Source organism: Phoca vitulina, unplaced genomic scaffold (assembly GCF_004348235.1).
Source record: "Phoca vitulina isolate PV1807 unplaced genomic scaffold, GSC_HSeal_1.0 scaffold7, whole genome shotgun sequence".
NCBI classification, from domain to species: domain Eukaryota; kingdom Metazoa; phylum Chordata; class Mammalia; order Carnivora; family Phocidae; genus Phoca; species Phoca vitulina.
In genome coordinates, this window is record NW_022589710.1 from 44,945,784 (window position 1) to 44,966,377 (window position 20,594).

At 46.2% G+C, this 20,594-nt stretch overlaps 3 protein-coding genes across 4 annotated transcripts in view; 1 reads left to right on the top strand and 2 right to left on the bottom strand.

Moving 5' to 3' along the window:
* Positions 1 to 2,941: 2,941 nt before the first annotated feature.
* Positions 2,942 to 10,803, bottom strand: NPC2 (NPC intracellular cholesterol transporter 2). Its single transcript, XM_032405575.1, has 4 exons — positions 10,481 to 10,803; positions 7,119 to 7,226; positions 5,840 to 6,012; positions 2,942 to 3,755 (listed from the first exon to the last, which is right to left on the bottom strand). The coding sequence occupies exons 1-4, from the start codon at positions 10,560 to 10,562 to the stop codon at positions 3,669 to 3,671; spliced, it is 450 nt and encodes a 149-aa protein (XP_032261466.1). The 5' UTR covers positions 10,563 to 10,803; the 3' UTR covers positions 2,942 to 3,668.
* A 207-nt stretch (positions 10,804 to 11,010) lies between these two features.
* ISCA2 (iron-sulfur cluster assembly 2) lies at positions 11,011 to 14,035 on the top strand. 2 transcript variants are annotated; one of them, XM_032404621.1, is made up of 4 exons: positions 11,011 to 11,099; positions 11,296 to 11,401; positions 11,537 to 11,652; positions 12,065 to 14,035. In XM_032404621.1, the coding sequence occupies exons 1-4, from the start codon at positions 11,029 to 11,031 to the stop codon at positions 12,237 to 12,239; spliced, it is 468 nt and encodes a 155-aa protein (XP_032260512.1). In that variant the 5' UTR covers positions 11,011 to 11,028; the 3' UTR covers positions 12,240 to 14,035. The 2 variants fall into 2 exon arrangements, with proteins under 2 accessions (XP_032260512.1, XP_032260513.1); XM_032404622.1 differs by having other exon boundaries at positions 11,299 to 11,401.
* A 2,856-nt stretch (positions 14,036 to 16,891) lies between these two features.
* The window catches only part of LTBP2 (latent transforming growth factor beta binding protein 2), a 101,150-nt gene continuing 97,447 nt past the window's right edge, over positions 16,892 to 20,594 (bottom strand). The window contains exons 36-37 of the mRNA XM_032405576.1: positions 19,535 to 19,684; positions 16,892 to 19,079 (exon numbers count right to left, since the gene is read on the bottom strand). Of these exons, the coding sequence (XP_032261467.1) occupies positions 18,934 to 19,079; positions 19,535 to 19,684 (296 nt within the window). The 3' untranslated portion in view covers positions 16,892 to 18,933. The remainder of the gene's footprint in view (positions 19,080 to 19,534; positions 19,685 to 20,594) is intronic.

Here is a 20,594-nt window from a genome sequence, read left to right on the forward strand (position 1 = left end):
GTCTGCCCCAAGGTCTCATGCCCTTCCTCTCCGCTCAGGATAGGGAGCGCCCGTGCTCTGCGGCTACCAGGGGGCGGCACACAGAGAACAGGTGGGGAGGCCTGCAGAAAGGGCGCGAAGTCACTGCTTTTCTGTCCCGGTGGCAAGGAGCTAGCCAGCCTCACCCACTTTGCTCATCCTCTTCCGGGACCCTCAAGCGCCTCTGCAGCCCATCTCCTAGGCTCCACCCTGCACCCTGCCCTCCACTCCTTTTTAGGAACCAAACCCCTGGTTTGGAGAGCATGGTAGGTTCCCATAGCAATGGGCCTTTTAGCTGTTTCCATGGCAACCAACACCCAGACCATTTAGTTGCTAGTCAACTGACAGCTGTAAGTGAATAGGCTTCAGTTTGGAATCTGAGGGATGGGCCAGGGGATTCTCTTCATAGAAAAAGACACAACCACCCAAAATGACTCAACTCTTTTAAGGATGATATTAGGCAGTATCTGGGGAGAGCCAGTGCCACCTTCTACCTCATCAGGTCACACAACAATGCCCCTCCCATTCCCAACACACACACACACACACACTTAACTGAGTACCCCACGCTTTTAAATCTTCCAAGCTCTGTTTCCAGTTCTGTCTCCTTCCAAAGGGCCCTTGGGAGAAACACTTGTTCAAGATGACTATCACCTCAGTGACATTTCTCACACATAACCCTTTCCTCTGTATCAGTGTTCTTCCTATGAACCGTGACCTTGTCCTCATACCAACCATTTCCCTCCCCAGATCCAACCGTATTGTTTATTAAATAATTATCCTCAGTAAGCAACCCAGTCATTTAAGCAATATTTGCTTTTCGGATTATCAGACCTGAATGGCTAATCGAAGATCAGCTTCCCTTGGCCTGGCCCTCACCTATGTCAAGTCACTTTCCCTACGTGGGTTTTCTCGGAGAACAGACTTTTATCAACCTTTGCAAAGCATAATTAAGATCAATCTTAACTGTTTCTTTTAAAAAATCAACTAAGATTTCAAAACCAAATGTACAGGCTTGGAAATTACTCCATGCTTATTGCTTTTCATTAACCCAAAGACCTGACTAAATGTCAGCCCTCCCACCTACCCCTCTCCCAAACTGGAGATACTGGATATCGGGTTCCTTTTATTCTGTAAGCAGGGGTGCTCCTCGTGCTTTTTTAATGACCGGAGTCTGGGATTGTTCTGCCCCGGAATTCATGCAAGAGAGGAGCTGTGTCTGAGCCTCCACGGCTTGCTCAGTGGACTAGAAAAGTATGAGACTGTCATTGGAAAGAGCATGACCTTTTTTATGTAGCCTAAGGTTCAGTGCTTCTCAATGCTTTAATGACTCAGGGGGCGCCTATGAACTGTCTGTTCGGAAGGCGACCTTTCAAACTAATCCCCCCATGGGAGCACTACCTGGCTCACACGGCGGGCTCTGTGTAGCCTCACAGTGGCTGGTAAACAGTTATAAGCTGTTGCATTACCTTTCTGCTCTGACTGAAGGGTAGGTGCTAGCTGCACTACTTTTTCTTCTTCTTTTAACATATGAGGGCACAAGTACGGAATGCAGGGCAGGCCGCCGTGAGCCTCGAATGCGCTCCGTGACGGGAGCAGTCTTCTGGGAGCGGGGAGAAAGCCGGCTCACAGGGGAACTGAGCGTTTCCAGGCATCTCAAAAGTTCCATGCAGAGGATGAGCTCATTTTTCTGAGGTGACATATCATCACACATCTGATTGAACCTTCTGATTTTCCTGCTATTTCTAGATGAGGAACAAGGTCTACCTCCTAGAATAATAGCTACCATCTACCAACTGTGTACTATGGGCCGGGGGGCATTCTAAGTGTTTTTACACACATCAACCTGTTTAGGCCCCGCAGCCCTGCTGTTTATTATCCCTATTTAACAGATAAGGAAACAGAAGCAGAGAGGTTAAGGGATTTGCAGACTGCACTGGTAGTCCTATGAATTGGTGAAGACAGGATCCAACTACCAGCAGTCTGAGGCCAGAAACCACAGTAGTTACCCTCCTCTGGAGCCATCCAAGTCTGATAGATCTAGGGCCCATCATGGCGAGACCCATGAATGGGCTGACCCCCTAGATACAACGTGAGAGGATACACAAAGTATCTCAGCTGAAGAGGACAGTGGTTGAATGGCTCTAGGAATTAACTAGTAAGCCTTGGCTGCTGATAACTTTATTCCTGATCTATGGCTGTCCCCTGGTGGTTTTCCTGGGAAACTCACAAGCCAAGGAACTCCAAGGCTCTAGCGGAGTTAGTGGGATGAAATGAACTGGACCAAATGACTTACTTGCTGCATAAGCAGCCCAATCTAAAAGGGATGGCCTTTCAAAGTCCACATTCCCCAACTCACTCATGAATAGGGCCGTAATACTTGTGACTGCTAAAAGCTGATTGACAGTACACTGATAAAAACAAGCAGCAAAATACATGCCCCATGATTGTATTTGCACTTCAAAAGCAGTAAACTCCAAGATTTAATTAACTTGGCTAGCCATTATTTGCCACAACTTCACATTTCATTTTTAAGCTTCTGGGCTTTCCTCATGGTTAAGGCTCCCAAAAGACTACTATGCTTCATGCCAACTTGCAACCTCTTACTCTCTGCCCCCCTGCCCCCCGCCCCCAATTTAGTTCCCTTGACCTTTCAGATGTTATCATTCAACTAGGTGGTATTTGCTTTCACTGCTTCTCTCAAGCACACCTGCTGGTGGTAAGAGTGTGCAAAATAGAGCAAAACGATAATGTCATTTTGCATAAAACAGATAGGTAAAGTCTAATTGGGCGAAGAAGGAAGAAAGGGCAGTGTCTGAAAGAGTCATGTCTTTCCCGCACTCCAGGACCATGGGACCGGGTGTCTGCCTTCCACAGATCTGGGGGAAAACACTCTGAAAGAAGCAGGTGACCACCACCAACATGCAGAAGACAAGACTGCCAAGTTTTATTTATTTCAAAAGGACATTTCCAGGTGCATAAAGAGGCCACAAGTTAGTGTTGTTAAAAAAAAAAAAAAAATCAAACATCTGCTAATCAAGTGCTACATTTAATGAAAACCACCTAAGACAGAAAAGGAGACAGGAGATCACCATAGAGGACTGGCCGCTCCGAGGCGAGTTTCTGCGGCAGAGCACCTCCCTTCCACCGAGACGCTGGGCACCACTGAACAGCAGGTCACTGTCGTCGAAGCGGCGGAGCTAGAGCTGCTGGCCCAATGCACTGAACTCCGGGAGGCACTTGGAGATGAGGAACTTGCAGATGTAATATCCCAGGAGGTGGGGGAGGTCTGGAACCCGTCCTCTGCTGCCAGGGCCGATAACCCGAGGGCAAGTTATCCAATAGCCCTACGCAGCCTCATTCGGGTCCTGACTGGCTGGACCCTCCTTATTCCAACAGCAAAAAACACTTAAGACAATTCAATCCATGCCTATCCCTCCCTCTCTCTTCTTTCCTCCAACCCTTCACAAAAGATATTACAAGGGCAATAGTTCTGAGCTCTCAGGAAACAGGGTCTGGAACCTTCTGGAGGCTGAGAGGCATGAAACAGTGGTGTAGAAATTCCTTTCATCTTATGGCACTGATTTAGGTTAGACTGGATTTCTCCTGTGCTCTCTCACCCCCAGACGGACATACTGGCAGCAAAAGATCTAGCCTTCAATCTGCACTGGGATTTCCCAGCAGAAGAGACGCTGGTCTTTGTCGCCCAGGAGCTCCCACTGAACCACCAGTTTTATCTGGAGAAAGAGAAAAAAATTGGGAAAAATGAAAGCAGGACCTCGCCTCGATCCAGAACAGGTTTAACTATGAATCCTAATAACAAACTGCCTAATTCCTCAGATCTTTCTTCTTAGATCACACCATCACGAAGGCTGCCTGAGATGTGGGCCCAGCCCGTGGCCTTAAGCTCAGAAGAGCAAACCAAGTCACATCTGTGATTCGGTGTTCACGGCACCACACACTCACCTCATTAGCTCCTCAGATATAATTTCTAAAGCATTCTTTTCCCTCTTAGATCAATGGTACAAAATGAAGCCTTGCACAGGAGAGAATTTTACATTTAAACAATCTCTCATGTGTTTGGCAATCTGATCCAGCTTTTTCCAAGCATAACCACTTAAGAGCAGAGAGTAGAATGTCAGATTCGTAGGCGTAACAAAATACCTCGTTACTGGTACTGAAGATGTCAACACACAAAGGATGTCCCTAGAAGTTTATGATTGTATGAATAATTTCTGGAACAATAATGCTTTGCAGCAATACCTTCCTGGAGCTGTTATACCTTCCTGGAGCTGTGGGTTTTTTTGTTTGCTTTTTTTTTTTAATAATACACCTCGTTAGAAATCTCTGCTTTGATATGTTATACTATGAACTGCCCCTTCTAATTCTTAATAAATCACCAATAATTTTCCAGTCCTTTCTTATGTAGACAACTGCTTACTTGTTATTAGTTACTACCTCTAATTTGTACTCAAATGTTTCTTTATAACACAACATTTGAGTGACCGGGATACCTGGCTTCTCGAACCTTTTAAGTTTTTCAAGACTAGTACACGTTGGGGTGCCTGGGTGGCTCAGTCATTAAGCGTTCGGCTCAGGTCATGATCCCGGGGTCCTGGGATCGAGCCCCGCATCAGGCTCCCTGCTCAGCGGAGAGCCTGCTTCTCCCTCTCCCACTCCCCCTGCTTGTGTTCCCTCTCTCGATGTCTCTCTCTCTCTCTGTCAAATAAATAAATAAAATCTTAAAAAAAAAGACTCGTATACATTAACTGTTTCACTTAGTGCTTAAATTAACATAGTTTAAGCCGCTTTTCAAATGAAATGTAATTCACTAACAATAGCTACCATATACGAAGTGCGTACTATGTGGCAGGTCCTAATTAGACATTCCATGTAAGTGACCAGAGACTCAGAAATGCCAGTGATTTTATGGATACCCTGCAAATTAATCTACAAACCTGTTCTTGACCTGTAGGGTCTCCGACATCCCTTAAACACAGATACCCTCTATTAGAGTCTCTTTGCAATGTTCTTTAATCTTGCCATTTCTAGAAAATAAATGGCCAGGTTGCTCCTGGGTTCTCCTTGATTTCCTTTCAAAACAATGCAGCTTGTTTTCCTTTATGGAAAACAGGAATCCCTTTACTTCGTCCATTCTTATCAGGATTCCTATCTTTAATACACGCCCATTCCAACAGCTTCTGCCTCACAAGTGTCTGGTAGAAAAAGAAGTAGGTATAGCAGGGTGAGTCAGAGGGGAAGGTAGGGGCTGGAGATGGATGCAGGGGAGAAAGAAGTGTGTGGAAAAAGTGACCTCTCTGCTCTGGAGCTGGGACATTACTGCTCTCTTAAGAGATTAATGGAGAAACCAGAATTTTTTGGTAACAACTTGACATCTTGAACTATTTGATACCTGCCTAAAATCTTTTAACAGTGCACAGGTTTTGGGGGTCACAAGGCCTGGCTCTAGATCTAGATGTAATATTTCTGAGCCTATTGCTTAACATCGGAGGCTCAAATTTTGTCATTCATAAAACAGACATAATATTGCCTCAGCAAAGGGTGGTCATGAGGATCCAGGGAAACACTGTATATCAAAATGGCATCAAGAGGTGACAAAGAACAGAGGGGCATGGTGACAATTATCTGTCCTGCCTCAGGATTCCTAACACTCCAACTCATCTCCTCCTCCTCAGCCCCCAAGCTTCTGCTTCTTCATCATAGAGAGATGAAAGACTCCAATCTTTTCTTTCTGCCCCCTCTCCTTAGATTTCTCATCTAGTCATAGGCCTTCAGCGTCCTGAATGACAAGGTCACTTACAGAGGGGTACTCATTCTTCACTGGTAGTTTATTCAGGTAGCTGTAGGTCTTGTCTTTTTGGATGGGGCAGTTGATTCCACTCTTACAACCATCAGCCTCAGGAATGGGAAAGGGCACTGGGACACCCAACACGATGCCATGCACCACGGCTTTGCTACTTTGAGACGGAATATCTAAGAGGAACAAAAGAGAATCAGATAGTGAAGGAAACAGCCTATACTAAACCCTAAGTAAAAAATTCAGATATGTTCCCAAGCAACGGCATTGCGAGGATAGCAAATCATAAAGTCTGTACTTAATTCCTAGAGTCTATTTCTCTTTGTAGTTATGCTTAATACCTCTGTGAATGCTACCGAATAAGTATTCACTCCAAAAAAAAAAAAAAAAGCAACTGAGAGGGTTGTTTTCTTTGCTCTCACCCCCACCTTGCTCTTCACCGTCTTTCAGTTTCTCAGGAAAATCAGAGCTACATAAATAACCTTATCCAACAGAGTAACTAAGTTTTTTGGCAGTAAACTTTCTGTTTATTAATTATATCAGCTTCTGTCAAAGTGTACAGGGTATCTTACAGAGTTTTAGAAGATTGGTTTCTGAATTCTCAAATGACCTGCCCACAGGATTCCATTAGAAATTAAGAACAAAATGGAAAGGAATCTCCACAGAAATGCCATGGGCTGTAACAGTAAGAGATAACCCTTTAGAAACTGGGTAAGATTAGAAAGAAGAGGTACATTTCTTGCTATCCCTCTGCCCTCCATACCACAAGATGGGCAGGGGGAATAAATACAATAAAATTAGGGCAACTAGGGTTATGAGCTATTAGGTTATCCTGCAGATCCAGAATATTGGCTCTGTTTGTTTCTTTCTGGTTTGGGGATTACTTTTGTTTAGAAGGTACATTTTTGGTTTGGGACAGTAGAGGGGGCAGGGTATCATCCAGGAGAGAAAACAACTCTAGTATTTAGAGTTGTCTTTAGGCTTAAAGAAGATGACAGGAACATTGAGATTTCTTATTGGACTGCCCCATCTAGTTCCACAGGATAGAAAGTAAGGAAAGGATTCATGGTAGATGCCCTTTCTAGAAGTGAAGCTGAGATTTTTTCTTGGGTCCCAAATGAATTCCTTAAACCTTACAGAAGGTAAGTCTGAGCTTTGCACAGTTTGGAAGGGAGGTCACAGACGTCCTGACTGCAATGCCCCTACCCCACGCTCATTCCAATACTTGAGACTGTTGTTAGGCTTTAAGATAAACCTGAAGGCAAGAGCCACTTTTACTCACTACTGGTGAAGGTGACATTGACACTGTAAGACTGGCCTTTGTGCAGTTTGCAGGGCTGGGTGGGGCACGGGTTCACATTCAGTTCCTTTATAACTCCAAGCCCAGAACCTGTTAAAAAAAAAGAAAAATGAATTGGAATAGGAGGGAAAAGAAACCACCTATGCTGTCGCCTACCTAATGGGAAGGTGCTCTGCTCTCCAGGAAACTCTTCATATCTGATGGCTGAGAATGAATAAAATCAGTTAAGTATAAAAAGCCAGCTCCCCTGCTCTATACCCTGGGAGGGCTACACCAGGGAAAGTCCTCCCCACCCCTCCTCCCATCCCCATGTGGGATTTAAAGCAGCACACATGACACAGTGGTGGCTCAAGCCTCAGGCCTGCCCTATCCACCTGGACTCTTGAGACTGGCTGCTCCTGAACTGCCCCCCCCCCCCCCCCCGCCATGTTCTTCAGAGCCTGTCCTGGTTTTGCTCCAAACTGGTGGTTGACCAGCTTTGTAAACCCCTACCAGGGAAAGCGATTTTCAGAACACATCTGCAGCATATAGGCTTACACTCCACTTTGGAAACACGTGTTCTTCAAAATAAGTGTCTCTGAGACAGGGTGTGGGTCTTTGCGGTCTAAACAAAGACAAAAGTGCTGTTTGTTCCCAATAAATGCTTGACCTAAACAGGTTAAGTAAAATTTTTAAAAATCCCACTGCGTCATCCAGGCCCCTGAAACTGGACAGCTGAATGGAGAGAATGCAAGCAAACTGCCTGTTAATACCACCTATGCCATGGAAAGCTTTTTTTTTTTTCAGAGATTTTATTTATTTATTTGACAGAGAGAGAGCACAAACAAGGGGAACGGCAGGCAGAGGGAGAGGGAGAGGGAGAAGCAGGCTCCCTGTTGAGGCTCGATCCCAGGACCCTGGGATCATGACCCAAGCTGAAGGCAGATGCCCAACTGAGCCACCCAGGTGCCCCCCCCCCCCCCCCAAGGAAAGCTTAAGCTCAGCCATCATGGCTAAGAGGTAGGCTCTGGGACCTGACACCTGGGTTTGCAATCTCATGGGCTCCATGACTTACTGAGAAACCTCAAAACAAGATACTTTACCCCTCTGGGGAAAATAACAGTGACTGCCTCAGAGGGTAAGTGAGGTAACACACTTACAGCTCTTAGGTAAGTGTTTGCAACATAGTAGTGCTATGTTCATTTTATTGTAAGTGTAACAAGTAAGTGTTCATTTTATTACCATCACATGGGATTCAGTCCTCGAATTTAGTCTAGAATAGTTGCTCCTGGGTGGGTTAGCAAGTTCCTTTTTGACACAAAAGGTGGGCCTCTCCTTTGCAGTCACCTGGTTAGCTTAGCCCATAGGATATGAAGAGAAGCTCGTGTAGATGCACTTTGGCTTTCTCGGCCTGTGCCTGCTCTTGGGTGGGACAGTTTCATCATACAGACCAATACTGCTCCAGCTAGGTCTGTAAGAACTTGCCGTCCCTCATCCGCAGCATGCTTCTCCATCATGAGCAAAGTTCTCAAAATACACCTGTAAGAATTCTCTTCTTCAAGCACTGTCTTCCACTGTCCTCCTATCTTCTACAGACAGGAAAAAAAAAATCTGGAACTTGAATCAACAACCTACTGAAAATCAGTGCTTATGCTAGAGCTTTCAACATCCACTTCTACCTGCTTCTTTCCAGCCTGGGTCACGTGATCTAGTAGAACCTGAGGAAAGGGGAGTACTTGTAGCTCCTTCATCCAGTTTTACTGAGAAGAGGTGCTTGGACTTTCAATGTCCACAGAACAAACTCCTCAGTCCTAACTGGCAAAAATAGCAAAACCAGTTTGCTTGGTCCCATTGCTTACGTGAGGAAATACCACTCCAGGGGAAAGGGTCAGTGGTAAAGTGGAACTCAACTCGAAAACCCTTTGATGTGGGCGCTGAAGTTTTTACATTGTTATTTCCCAATTCTGAAGTCAATTGAAAATCTGTAACTGAAACCACCCCTCCCTTAAGAAGTTCTTGCCATAGGTGGACTTCTGCTTTTTTCAAATGAGTAGAACAATATCTGGATTTGCTTTCCATAGTTGTTGTTGTTGTTGTTGCTGTTGTTGTTTTAATGTTAATGTTACCACTGAAACCCAAAGTGGTTCACAAACACCCACTAATTTCCTACTCCTTACTAGCTGTGAGAACTTGGAAAGTTACTCCATGTGCCTGATTCCTCATCTGTAAAACATCCTGAGGGTTGAGCGAGTTAATAAAGTTAATATAATATCTTCATCCAAATTTGGCCGCTAAGTTTAATGGAGGGAAAGGCAGTAATTGGAGGTGGTAATACCATCTTTCAAGTGCCAGCAGTTCAGTGGAACAGCATTTGTTAAGTATTAAGAGGCCAGCAGTCTTTACTCCTTAATCAATCCTGTCCCCTAGCCTAACTTTGCTTTTGCCTCAACATGAATTTTGATGATACAGTGAAGAGTATTTATTCCCTCATTTACTTTTTCAACAAATAGTTATTGAGCAGTTACTATTACCTGGGCACTAGATATAAAGGATCAAACTTATTCTCGTTCCCATTCTGCTGGGTGACTTTGGGTAATTTATCAAACATCTCTGGAATTCAGTGATTGACTCCAGGATCTCCAAGTTTCCTTCCAGCTCACTGATTCTATAAAATGTCTTCTTTCATTTACCATTACACCTTTTCACTTCAGGAGAACGAATAATTCCATAGACTTGTCTCACTATTTCGTATCCGCCCCTCCCCCTTTTTATTTCCCAACAAAGATCCCTACCACAGCGGCAAGGGGGGGTTATGTGTCACAAGGTCTGACCAGCAACACGAGTTTTATATGTAGGAGGAAACAGTGATTAAGAATCACAAAATTATACAGCCCAAAGGAAGTGGTAATGGAGTAAATCATGGAAAGGAGAGTTGACTTTTGACTTGTCAGCAAAAGGGAAATTAAAAATAAAAGCAAACGGCGTGGGGAGGGAGAGGTCATCTAAGATACGAGGCATATATAAAAAGAAGTTCTGCGCCCCACCGCTCACGCCCCGCGCAGCGTTGGGACCTTCAGTTGTCTGCCCTACAAACTTTAGGAAACTTCAGCAAAAGGCCCAGCTCTAGGAATTGTCCAGGGACCCCAACCACGCGTCTCAGGAAAGAGACAAAGTTGTGTGCCGTTGGGTTTCGCCGCCCGCACCTTCTCCCCGACCCCTGCCCACTCCAGCCCACTCCACGTCGCGTCCGCGGCTCAGCCTGGCCGCCCGCGGGACCCGCCCAACCTAGCGGGGGGGTCTCGGCGCGGGGCTCCCGTGGGGGCTCCTGCAGAGGGCGCGGGAATCTCGGGCAGGTTCGGGCTCACCGCAGTCCTTGAAATGCACCGGCTCCGCCAGGGCGGAGGCGCCGAGCGCCAGGAGCAGGAACGCGGCGACCAAGAAACGCATCGCAGCTGAACGGGTTCCCAGCGCCAGGAAGGAAGAAGCGACAGCCTCAGTCACAAGATAAACCTGCCGGGGCGGGCCGGGGGAGGAGCCCAGTCAGGCCACTCGTCACCAGCAACCAGGGCTGGGCCTACCCGCGCCCCGCCCCCCGGTCCGGAGAGCCAAGCTTGACTCGGTCCTGCCCAGACGCCAGCTATCTCCGCCCATCTAGTCCGCACCGCGGCCCCGCAGGCTTGGATCCATCTCCGCCCCGCCCCCTCCTTGCCCCGGCGCTCCGCCGGGTTTTGTCGGTGCGCCCTCACTTCCGTAAATGGGAGCATTTCTAGCCAATCAAATCCCTTCTCCTCCAGCACCACCCAATAGGTATGCTCGGAGGCGGGGTCTCTGTGGGTCCCGCCTCCGAAGGCCCAGGTGGAGAAAGAGATTGGGCGACGTGAGGGGTGGGGTTTGTGGAGGTTTGTGGAGGAAGATGGCGGCGGTCCGCGGGTTATCTCTAACGGCCGCGGCGCTGAGGGCGGTCGCTCCCTGGGCAAGGGGCAGGTAACAAGCCTACGACAGCACCTGGGAAGGTTAGGTTCTGCGCCTCCAGAACTAAGGGGGGAATTAAGGCCTGCGGGAGGCGAGGGTTTGGCGTGAGGCTGTCCAGGTGGAGGTCGTCAGGTTTGCTGTGAGGCTGTTCAGGTAGAAGTCACCAGGTGCCCCTCTGCTCCCGGGCTCATCCTCCTGCCTTGTGCAGCAGGCTCCTCGCGGCCTCTCGCGGACCTCAGGCTCGTCGGGAAGCGTCGTCCTCCAGCCCCGAGGCCGGCGAAGGGCAGATCCACCTCACCGCCAGCTGTGTCCAGGTAGGAGGCCGGACGCGGGGCGGCGGTACCGGGGAGAGGGCCAGGAGTGCAGGGACTTCCCCTTGGCCCACCTTTCTTGCCTGGCATTCTTGATCCCCCCTTTTGGCATTCTTGATCCCCCTTTTTGCATTTCAGAGACTTCTGGAAATCACCGAAGGGTCAGAATTCCTAAGGCTGGAGGTGGAGGGAGGTGGATGCTCCGGATTCCAATACAAATTTTCACTGGATACAGTTATCAACCCCGACGACAGGCAAGAAGGAAGGGGTGGGTCCTCAGAGAATGTGTGGGAGGGATAAAGGTGCACGTTTATTTCAAATTTAAAAGGTTTGCTAAGAACGCCTACCACCACCCTTCTCACATAGTGGGAATACAGTGAAGGTTTGTTGTCATGATTCAGAGTAACTATGTTATAGGAGGAAAGTTGGCCTGCCTAGGTCCGTAGTGTAGAGTCAGGCTGGACTGGATTCCAGGCCTAAATCCCTAAACATTTACCAGTATTATTCCATTGACTCTTTTTGCCTCAGAGAAAAGCAGCACCTGTTAGATAATAAGGAGTGCTTCTCCTGTATTTGGAAAAACAGGATGTGCACCCCAGGGCTCAGAGGGTGTTACGGTTTTGGTGTTTATGATAGTCATTAATGTCTTCCTCCTGTCTTTTTCAGGGTATTTGAACAGGGTGGGGCAAGAGTGGTGGTTGACTCTGATAGCTTGGCCTTCGTGAAAGGGGCCCAGGTGGACTTCAGCCAAGAACTGATCCGAAGCTCATTTCAAGTGTTGAACAATCCTCAAGCGCAGCAAGGCTGCTCCTGTGGATCATCCTTCTCTATCAAACTTTGATGCTGTGCTCGCTTTGGCAGCACATATACAAACTTTGATGTGATGACAGGTGACCCAGAGATTGCCACCACTTGTACCAATCTGAGGAACCTGGGACTGTAGAATTCTAGAGGTTTCCTTCCAATCATGTCCTACTCTCAATTTTACTTCCCTCAGTCCAGGAGTATTGTGTTTTGCCACTATTATTTTCAGAATATGAAGCTTTTATTCTTGATTTATTTTCACTCACACGTTTCTAAGGCCAAGCCTCTAGGTGCTGTGATCTAAGATCTACTAACTGGTTGAAGCCCACCCAGTATAATCTGTAGAGCCTCCAAGGTTCCAAAATTTGGAGTCACTTCTCAGGCCTTCAGAGTTGCATGTACATAGGTATATAGCTATGCATAAAAGCTTCATTTTGAAGAAAGCCCTTATTGGGTTCTGGATCAGGATCACAGATTGGGTAGCTTGAACACTGGTTACTAGGCTAGAGAGGATGAGAAAGGCAAAGGGAAGGTTCTCTTTTTCATCTCATTCTTCCTGAATATGCAAGTTGACGCCCTTCTTTTTCTTTCTTTCTTTTCTTTTCCCCCACATCCTTATTTTTTGTGCTGCCCATTCTCCACTTCCCATTTGTTAGGGTAGATACATTTTCCTTTCTTACTTGCCAGTCTGCTAGATTCACAAAACCAGTAGTCCATCATCCAGGAAACTTGGATCTAACCCCCACTGATAACCTGTATCATTTGAAAAATAGGCCCCATACTCCATACTCACACAGAGATTTCAAGATTCTGTGATGATTCAGTGACTCTTTTTAGGATATGTTGCTTTACTTACCTTATGGTGTAAAATGTCTTTGGTCTTATGCATAGCAGGAAGTGGTCCCTTTGTTGATATAGATAATGGATAGGGATTTTCTTTCAGGTCGGATTACCAGATAAAATGCAGGATGCCCGGTTAAATTTGAATTTCAAATAAATAATTTTTAGTGTGTGTCCCAAATATTTCATGAGACATATACTAAAAATTATTTGTTTATCTGAAATTCAAATTTAACTGGGCATGTGCATTTTTATTTGTTAAACCTGGCAACTTTATGTTAGAGTCACTGAAAGAAAAGCTTTTTAAGCCACAGATGCCAATGAATTTTAAAGTACTTGTTTGGGTCTGACACGTAATTAGGCTACAGAGCTAGCAGTAGTTATGGCAAGTGTGTGACGGTGCTGGGGGAGCTGGAACTGCATGGACAGACAACTGAAAAAAGACAGAAATACCACCACCATGACAAATGATTTATTAATGCTCATGTGGGGAAACCACAACCAAATTGGTTCTGGAAAAATTATTGGTTAAACCCTTGTTTTCCTCAATAGCCTAAAAGTTCATTACAGCAAAAACTTGCACTTCTGGACTGGATTGGAATTAAGGTCATTCAGCAAGAGAATTTACCATTAAAAAAGGGAAAGGCAGAGTTTAGAGACAAGATATCTGAGACAGAAGCTTAGGTACTTACATTTTCAATATGGGAAAACCTAGGATTTAGAGAAAGCAAACCTATTGTGTGTACAGTGTGTACAAAGAGGAAGGAGGGGACACTCAGAAACCTGACCTTTCTTAGCAGATTTCCGTTGGAGGAGGCAGAACACAGCATATCCTGGGAGCATCTGTTTAACTTTACTAAGACATTTAAAGTTGCTGCCAATACCTGGGCCTAATAAGATTTTCAGCTCAGACTAAGTCTTTTCATCTTCTTTTCTTTTTTTAAAGATTTTATTTATTCATTTGAGAGAGAGAGAATGACAGAGAGAAAGAGAGAGAGAGCACATGAGAGGGGGGAGGGTCAGAGGGAGAAGCAGACTCCCCGCTGAGCAGGGAGCCTGATGCGGGACTCAATCCCAGGACTCCAGGATCATGACCTGAGCCGAAGGCAGGTATCGCTTAAGGAACTGAGCCACCCAGGCGCCCCTCTTTTCATCCTCTTTAAAAGGAGATTCTGCTACATTTTAAATGTTACAACATACTGTTTTAAAGAGTGCGCTTTATTTTATTTATTTTTTGAAATAAGCTCAACGCCTAACATGGGGCTTGAACTCATGACCCTGAGATCAAGAGTCACATGCTCTACTGACCGAGCCAGCCAGGTGCTCCATGATTTTGTGATTTTAAAACTCATGCAGAGCACAAGCTTAATAGCTTTAGTTGCTAAATAAACCATTAAATTGCAGTGGTCAGATAGGAACAGAGTCCCTTTGAATGCCTGTATGTAAGTACCTGCTGTTAATGGGAGAATTGGAATTCTGTGTTTTAGAAAAGGTGGGTTTGGGAGAAATCACCTTTATCGCACTGAGAAAGCCTCATGGGAAAATCTGAAGTAGTAATAAGAAGCTTCCATTGGAGTAGGATGATGTAGAAATTTTAAGAGAGAGATAATAGCATCAAGGGGTCAGTGGGCAATTTGCTTGGAATAAATAGTACGTATAGTAAAATAGGTTTAGGGTCTTCTGCAAGCCCTTTATGACTAGATGCCCTCTTTCTGGTAGAGACCAGCAGATGTTTTCACAAATTTTGCTCACTGTGCAAATTCATTTAGGAAAACTGTTATACTCTTCTGGTATCCATTGGAAGATTTTTTTGCTTCCCCATTACTTTCAAGGGGAAAGGCCTTATTGTTGCAGAATTGGTTTTTTTTTTTTTTTTGCTGTTCCATCAGTGTGTTTTATTTTTTTTTTTTAATTTTTTTATTGTTATGTTAATCCCCATACATTACATCATTAGTTTTAGATATAGTGGCAGAATTGGTTTTATTTATGCAAGTTAGAGAGTGTTTGGGGGCAGCATACCCTACCTTTGCCCTAGTAAGGCATAATGCAAGAACCAAAGGCAAGGGAGCCCTGCATCTGCTTTATGTTGTGAATCTGCGTTTTTTGTTTGTTTGTTTGATGTTACTCATTTGAGAGAGAGAAGGAGCAGGGGAAGGGGCAGAAGCAGACTCCCCACTGAGCAGGGAGCCCAATGTGGGGCTGGATCCTGGGACTCCAGGACCATGACCTGAGCCGAAGGCAGTTATTTAACCGACTGAGACACCCAGGTGCCCCATCTTTTTTTCTTTTTTTTTTTTTTTTTAAGATTTTATTTATTTGAGAGAGCAAGAGTGGGGGGCAGGACAGAGGGAAAGGGAGAAGCAGACTCCCCACTGAGTAGAGAGCCTGAAGCAGGGCTTGATTCCAGGACCCTGAGATCATGACCTGAGCTGAAGGCAGACGCTTAACCAACTGAGCCACCCAGGTGCCCCTGTTGTGAATCTGCTTTATGTTGTTGGCTCAAAGCGGGGGGCCTCTTAGTCAATGTCCAGATCTTACCTTGTGGAATCGTACTCTTCAGTTATGTGATTGATAGCGACTAGTGGTACGTGAACTGTAGGTGTCCCACCCACCCTTAGTTTGTGTGGGAATGTTGACAGATTACAAGGGATTAGGAGAAAACAGGTTTAGAAGTAAGAGATTAGGAAGGGCTAGTAAAGTAGGTGTCCAAGAAGAACTTTGTAACTTTTCTAACTTCTAAGAATTGAAACCCGTTATTTCAGTCTTCTGTTATAAAGCACTGAGAGGAGGGTTGACGTTTGGCAGGAGCATCCTATATAGAGAAGTGGGCAACACCGATTGTATGGTGTAGCCCTCCCTTAAATGCTGGCTGAGAGTGGATAGCATGCTGCTGGTAGTGTGCGGACCTAACATTGTCCATTGCAACATAATTAATGGTTTTGCATGTTTGTGTCAAAGGCAGGAAATTCCTCTACTTTTCTAGGTATCTAGCAGTGGTGTTTATGATTGCCCTTTTAAAATCCCTGTTTGCCATTTCTCCACAGAAATGCTACAGGGCTGTTTAAAGGAGTTTGCTTTAGGAAGTTTTGAAATAATTATGTGGCTTTAATTGTCAGATAAATATATATAAAGAAGGGAGCATTTAAGCAGTCTATGGCCAAAGCTGTATTTAAAAATATTTTATTTTTTTGGAAAGGTAATACACATGGTACAAAATTCAAAAAGACACAAAAGGGGATACAGTGAAAAGTCTTCCAATCCTGTACCCATCCACCCTGTCACCCCCCCCATAAACCACTGTTGTTTCTAAGAATTTACCCTATAGGTATAATCCCATAGATATAATGTGAAATAACATATACACAAGAATATTCATTATAGCATTACTTATAATAGCAAGAGATAGGAAACAATGGAAATGTCCATCAATAGGGGACTGACTAAATAAATTATGATTTATCCATTCAGTGGAATAGTATACAATTATAAAATAGAATGAGACAGTTCTTTATGTGCAAGTCTGGATTAAGTGAAAAAAGCAAAGTGCAGAACAGCAGGCATAGGATGCTATTTGTGTTTTTGATACAAAGAAATATGTGTATGTGAATGAAGTTTTTCTGGGTGAGCAGGAAGGCGAGGGTTGGGAGGAGGCGTAGCGCCAGTGGGTATATGGAAGAGTGGTAAGAAGTTCTCTGAACCATGGCGTGTAAGGCAGAGTGGCGAGGATGAGGTCAGCAGATACCCAGTTGTCTTCCCCCTTTCTTTAGACAACTAGCAGCACATGGTCCACTTTGTTACACAGCCTTCTTTCCCCGCTTAGTCTATTTTGGATTTCTTCTCAAGGTATTAAGAGCCTTTTTTTTTTTTTTTCATTTTTAGGCCTCCGTAGTAGCAACTAATTGCTTCTAATCTTTTGCTGTTACAAGTAATGCTATAATAAATAACCTCTTACACGTGTTCACATTTGGTGAGAATATATCTGAAGGTTAAATTCCTAGAAGAGTCAAAGAGTAAGTGCTTTTATAATTTCGAAAGACATTGCCATATTATCCTCTTCAGAAGTTGTGTCAGTTTAAGCCCCTGTCAGCTGTGTATGTGAGTCCCTCTTTCAGCAGATGCTTGCCAACTAGGAGTCTTAACAAACTTCTGATCTTTGCCAATCTGAGAGTTTTAAAAGTGTGTCTCGTGTGGTTTTAACTCGCATTTTTTTTGTTATGAATATTTTCATATGTGTAAGAACTACATATTTTTGTCTGCTGAAAACATCTCAACTAGTATAGTGACGTAGAGCAAGTTGTTTGAACTCTGCGTGTCTCCATTTCCTCATCTATAAATTGGGAATAAAAATAGTAGGATTGCTGGATGATTAAATGAAATTTGTGTTGAGCACTCAATATAGTGCCTGGCACATAACAAGCATTCAATAAGTTATTATGGGATGGCTGACAATTAGAGCAGCAGGTAGGACAGGACAGATTAATAGTATCCATCTCCATGTCTTCAGGCACATCTTGTTCATTTACATTGCCTTTCATCAGACAAATGCAAAGGCAGAGCTTTCCTTGTCTTAGAAGAGTAAAGAATCTTTTCCCATTGGATCCTAATCATAGGCTGTCGGCAGAGCTGGCAAAAGGATAGGCACAGCCTCATGTCTAATATTTAGACTTAGCCAACATGGTAAAAAAATTTGGTTTAATATGAAATAAAAACAAAAACAGGAGCCCAAATGTACGTTTCTTTATTCCACCATGGTTCTAAACTCCTAGCTGGCCAAGGATGGAGTGGGTCTCTCCTTATAAACTGAGAGGGATGCCAGATCCCATTTTTGAAAGAAAGACATCAAGGGCTTCTGAGTAGAGAGAAGAAACAACATGGGAAATCTGGCTTCCCCTAAACCAGGCTACACTGTATTTCACAAGCTAGAAAACAGACCCCTTTATTTTTAGTACCTCAAACTGGTATCCACAGAAGGAGAGCCCAGGAGAGGTTTGTGTCCTGTAAGAAGCAGTGTGTATTTAATACAGGTCTTCGGAGGTGGGCCCCCGGCCTGTGGCAGGCTTGCTGTGGTTGGTGCACGGGAGCTGCCGCGGGTAGATTGCGAATGTTTACCCAAAGCTACTGAACATTTTCTTTAGCCTTGTTGAAAGCCTTGGCTCCCCCTTTCTTATCACCTCCCCATATTTTTCATATTGCCCTCTTGCTGCGTTCTCCGTCTCCGTGCTCCCCTTCGTTTGCGTCTCTCACACTCAGCAAGCTACAATCGGTCTTGCTCCTCTGAGATGAGGAGATCTTCCGCCCCTGCCTGGGGCCGCAGAACTGCTACAGGATGGACATGTGGCAAAATCTGGCCCAGAGAGATTGGCTGAGGTGATGTTCTTGGGAGGAGGCCTTGGAGTCACTCCCCAAACTTCCCCCAATCCTTTTTTGCTCAAGAGATACTGAAGGACCATATCTGGGCAGATGTAACCTCTGACCCAGTTGTGGAATCATCAGGATGTCATGTGGATGTGACTGGGAAAGGGTGTCAGCAATGTGAGGCCGAATGACCTTGCATGTTTGCACAGCTTGAGGGGCCATCCTTTGGTAAGCATCCCATAGCAAGGCCAGGACAGGTGGCAGACTGATCCTCACGGCCAGTGGCTGAAGCATTAAAGCATTTGGTGGTGTTTGAGCCAAGCAAGGGCATGGCAGCATGAAGGCAGTGATAGAAGCTCACAGCCAGGGCCTAAGCTGGGAGAGCTGAAAAGCAGGCAGGGCTGGCTGGGAGGCTGGGCTGCAGGGCCTTCTGCCTGCTTCTTCATGGTGTCTTCCCAGCTAGGAAAGCCTCCTCCAGGCCCCTGCCTGTGGCTGGGGCCCATTTCCAGGTAGCTGTCCACACCGACCCCTCACTGCTACTCCTTGGCAGTGCAGTGTGGGGGGCCTGCCTCGGCCACATAACCTGGGGAGCAGTGGCAGCGGTAGGAGCCCTCGGTGTTCTCGCAGTGACCATGGGCACAGAGTGCAGCAGGCCCGTTCAAGTCATCACACTCATTCACATCTAAGAAGAAGGGAGGGAAGAGAGCGCTGTAGGGAGCCCGGGTGCCTCTGCTGCTGTGGCCACTAAGCTCTGGCCCCTGCCCAGCAGTGGAATCCTACACGTGGCAGCCGGAAGCCAAAGTCACTGCCCAAAACTAAGCTTCTCAGAGACACAGAGCAGGTGGTAGTGAACCCATACTGTGCCCCTGAGAGTGACCGTGCTCCCCTGTCCCTTTCCTCTGCCGAGGAATCTCCATGAAAGGGTTTTCTGTACCCAGCAGGAGACCTTCCTTTGGCACGCTCTCACGGCTTGGCCTGGCTCCAGGACGCCACACTAGGGGGCAGCAGTGGGTTTCCCAGCCACCCTCAGTTCAGTCCTGTATTTCTAACTGAGCAGTGGGGCTGGTCTGACCTTTCCACCTGGAGCCGTCAGGGTCCTCCTGCTCCCTGGGCGTTGCCACTCAGATCAACACTTACCCACACAGGCCATGTGGGCCATGTCCAGCTGGAAGCCCTCAAAGCAGTCACAGGTGTAGCCCTCCCTCACGCGCACACAGCGGCCATTCTCACAGCCGTTCAGGACGCCGCATTCCTCTGCCTGCAGCCCTTCGAAGCCGGCCTGGTGCTCTGGTAGGAGGGAGTCAGAGAAGGAAGCTGAGGCCTTGCATGCGACCCTGGGGCCCCCACCCTCCACCACGAAGGGTTGCTCCTGTTGAACTCCTAAGGTCAGGGTTGGGAGGATCTGAACGCCTCACGGAAAGCTGCTGAAATAAAAGGCTGTACCCTTAAGAAATAAGTATGTGTCATCACTTACGGTGGCAGAGACATGCTGTGCTTTAAATGTCAGCTCCAGGAAGGCTGAGACTCACTACTTTCACAGTGCCAGGGCTCCGGAGCAAGTGGGTGTCTAGTTTTGGTTTTGTTGTGGTTGGTGGTGGTTAAAATCTTTGTATAGTTTTTTTGTAGGGAGGAGATTGGCAGCAAGAGGGGATTACCCTCACTCAATGCAAAGCGGAACTTAGGGATCTGCTTGAACCTCTCCTTTCTAAGCAGCTCCCAACCCCTGAGAAAGACCCGGCCCCTAATCCCCGCGCAGCCTTAGTCTGACGCAGGGGCTGTGCTCGCGGCCGCTACGTCCATCGCACAGGTGCCAGGCCTGGCTTCTTAGAAGCCCAGTCCTGCATGCTGGAGTCATTGCCACCAACAAACCGAGTCACCATAGCAGGCCTTTAAAGTGATTAGAAATCCTTAATGCACATTTCAGGTGACAAGTGTGAGCTCATAGAGCAGGTTATTCTGCACACTGAGTGGCGTGGAGGGAGAAACACAGAGCGGAGTGTACCTGCTTTCCCTTGTTCTCTCAGCTCCCTCAGGGAAGCTTTTGAGGTCGAGGTGGTGTCCTGTACCTCTTTGTGTCCCCTGTGCCAGTTTATCAGAGAGAGTTGTTAGGGTCTGAGCCGGGCATTTGGAGTTGGCCCTTGAGTGACCTGAGAGGGCTCAGTGGGTCTTCCCTCTGCGGCCCTGCCCTGCTGGCAGT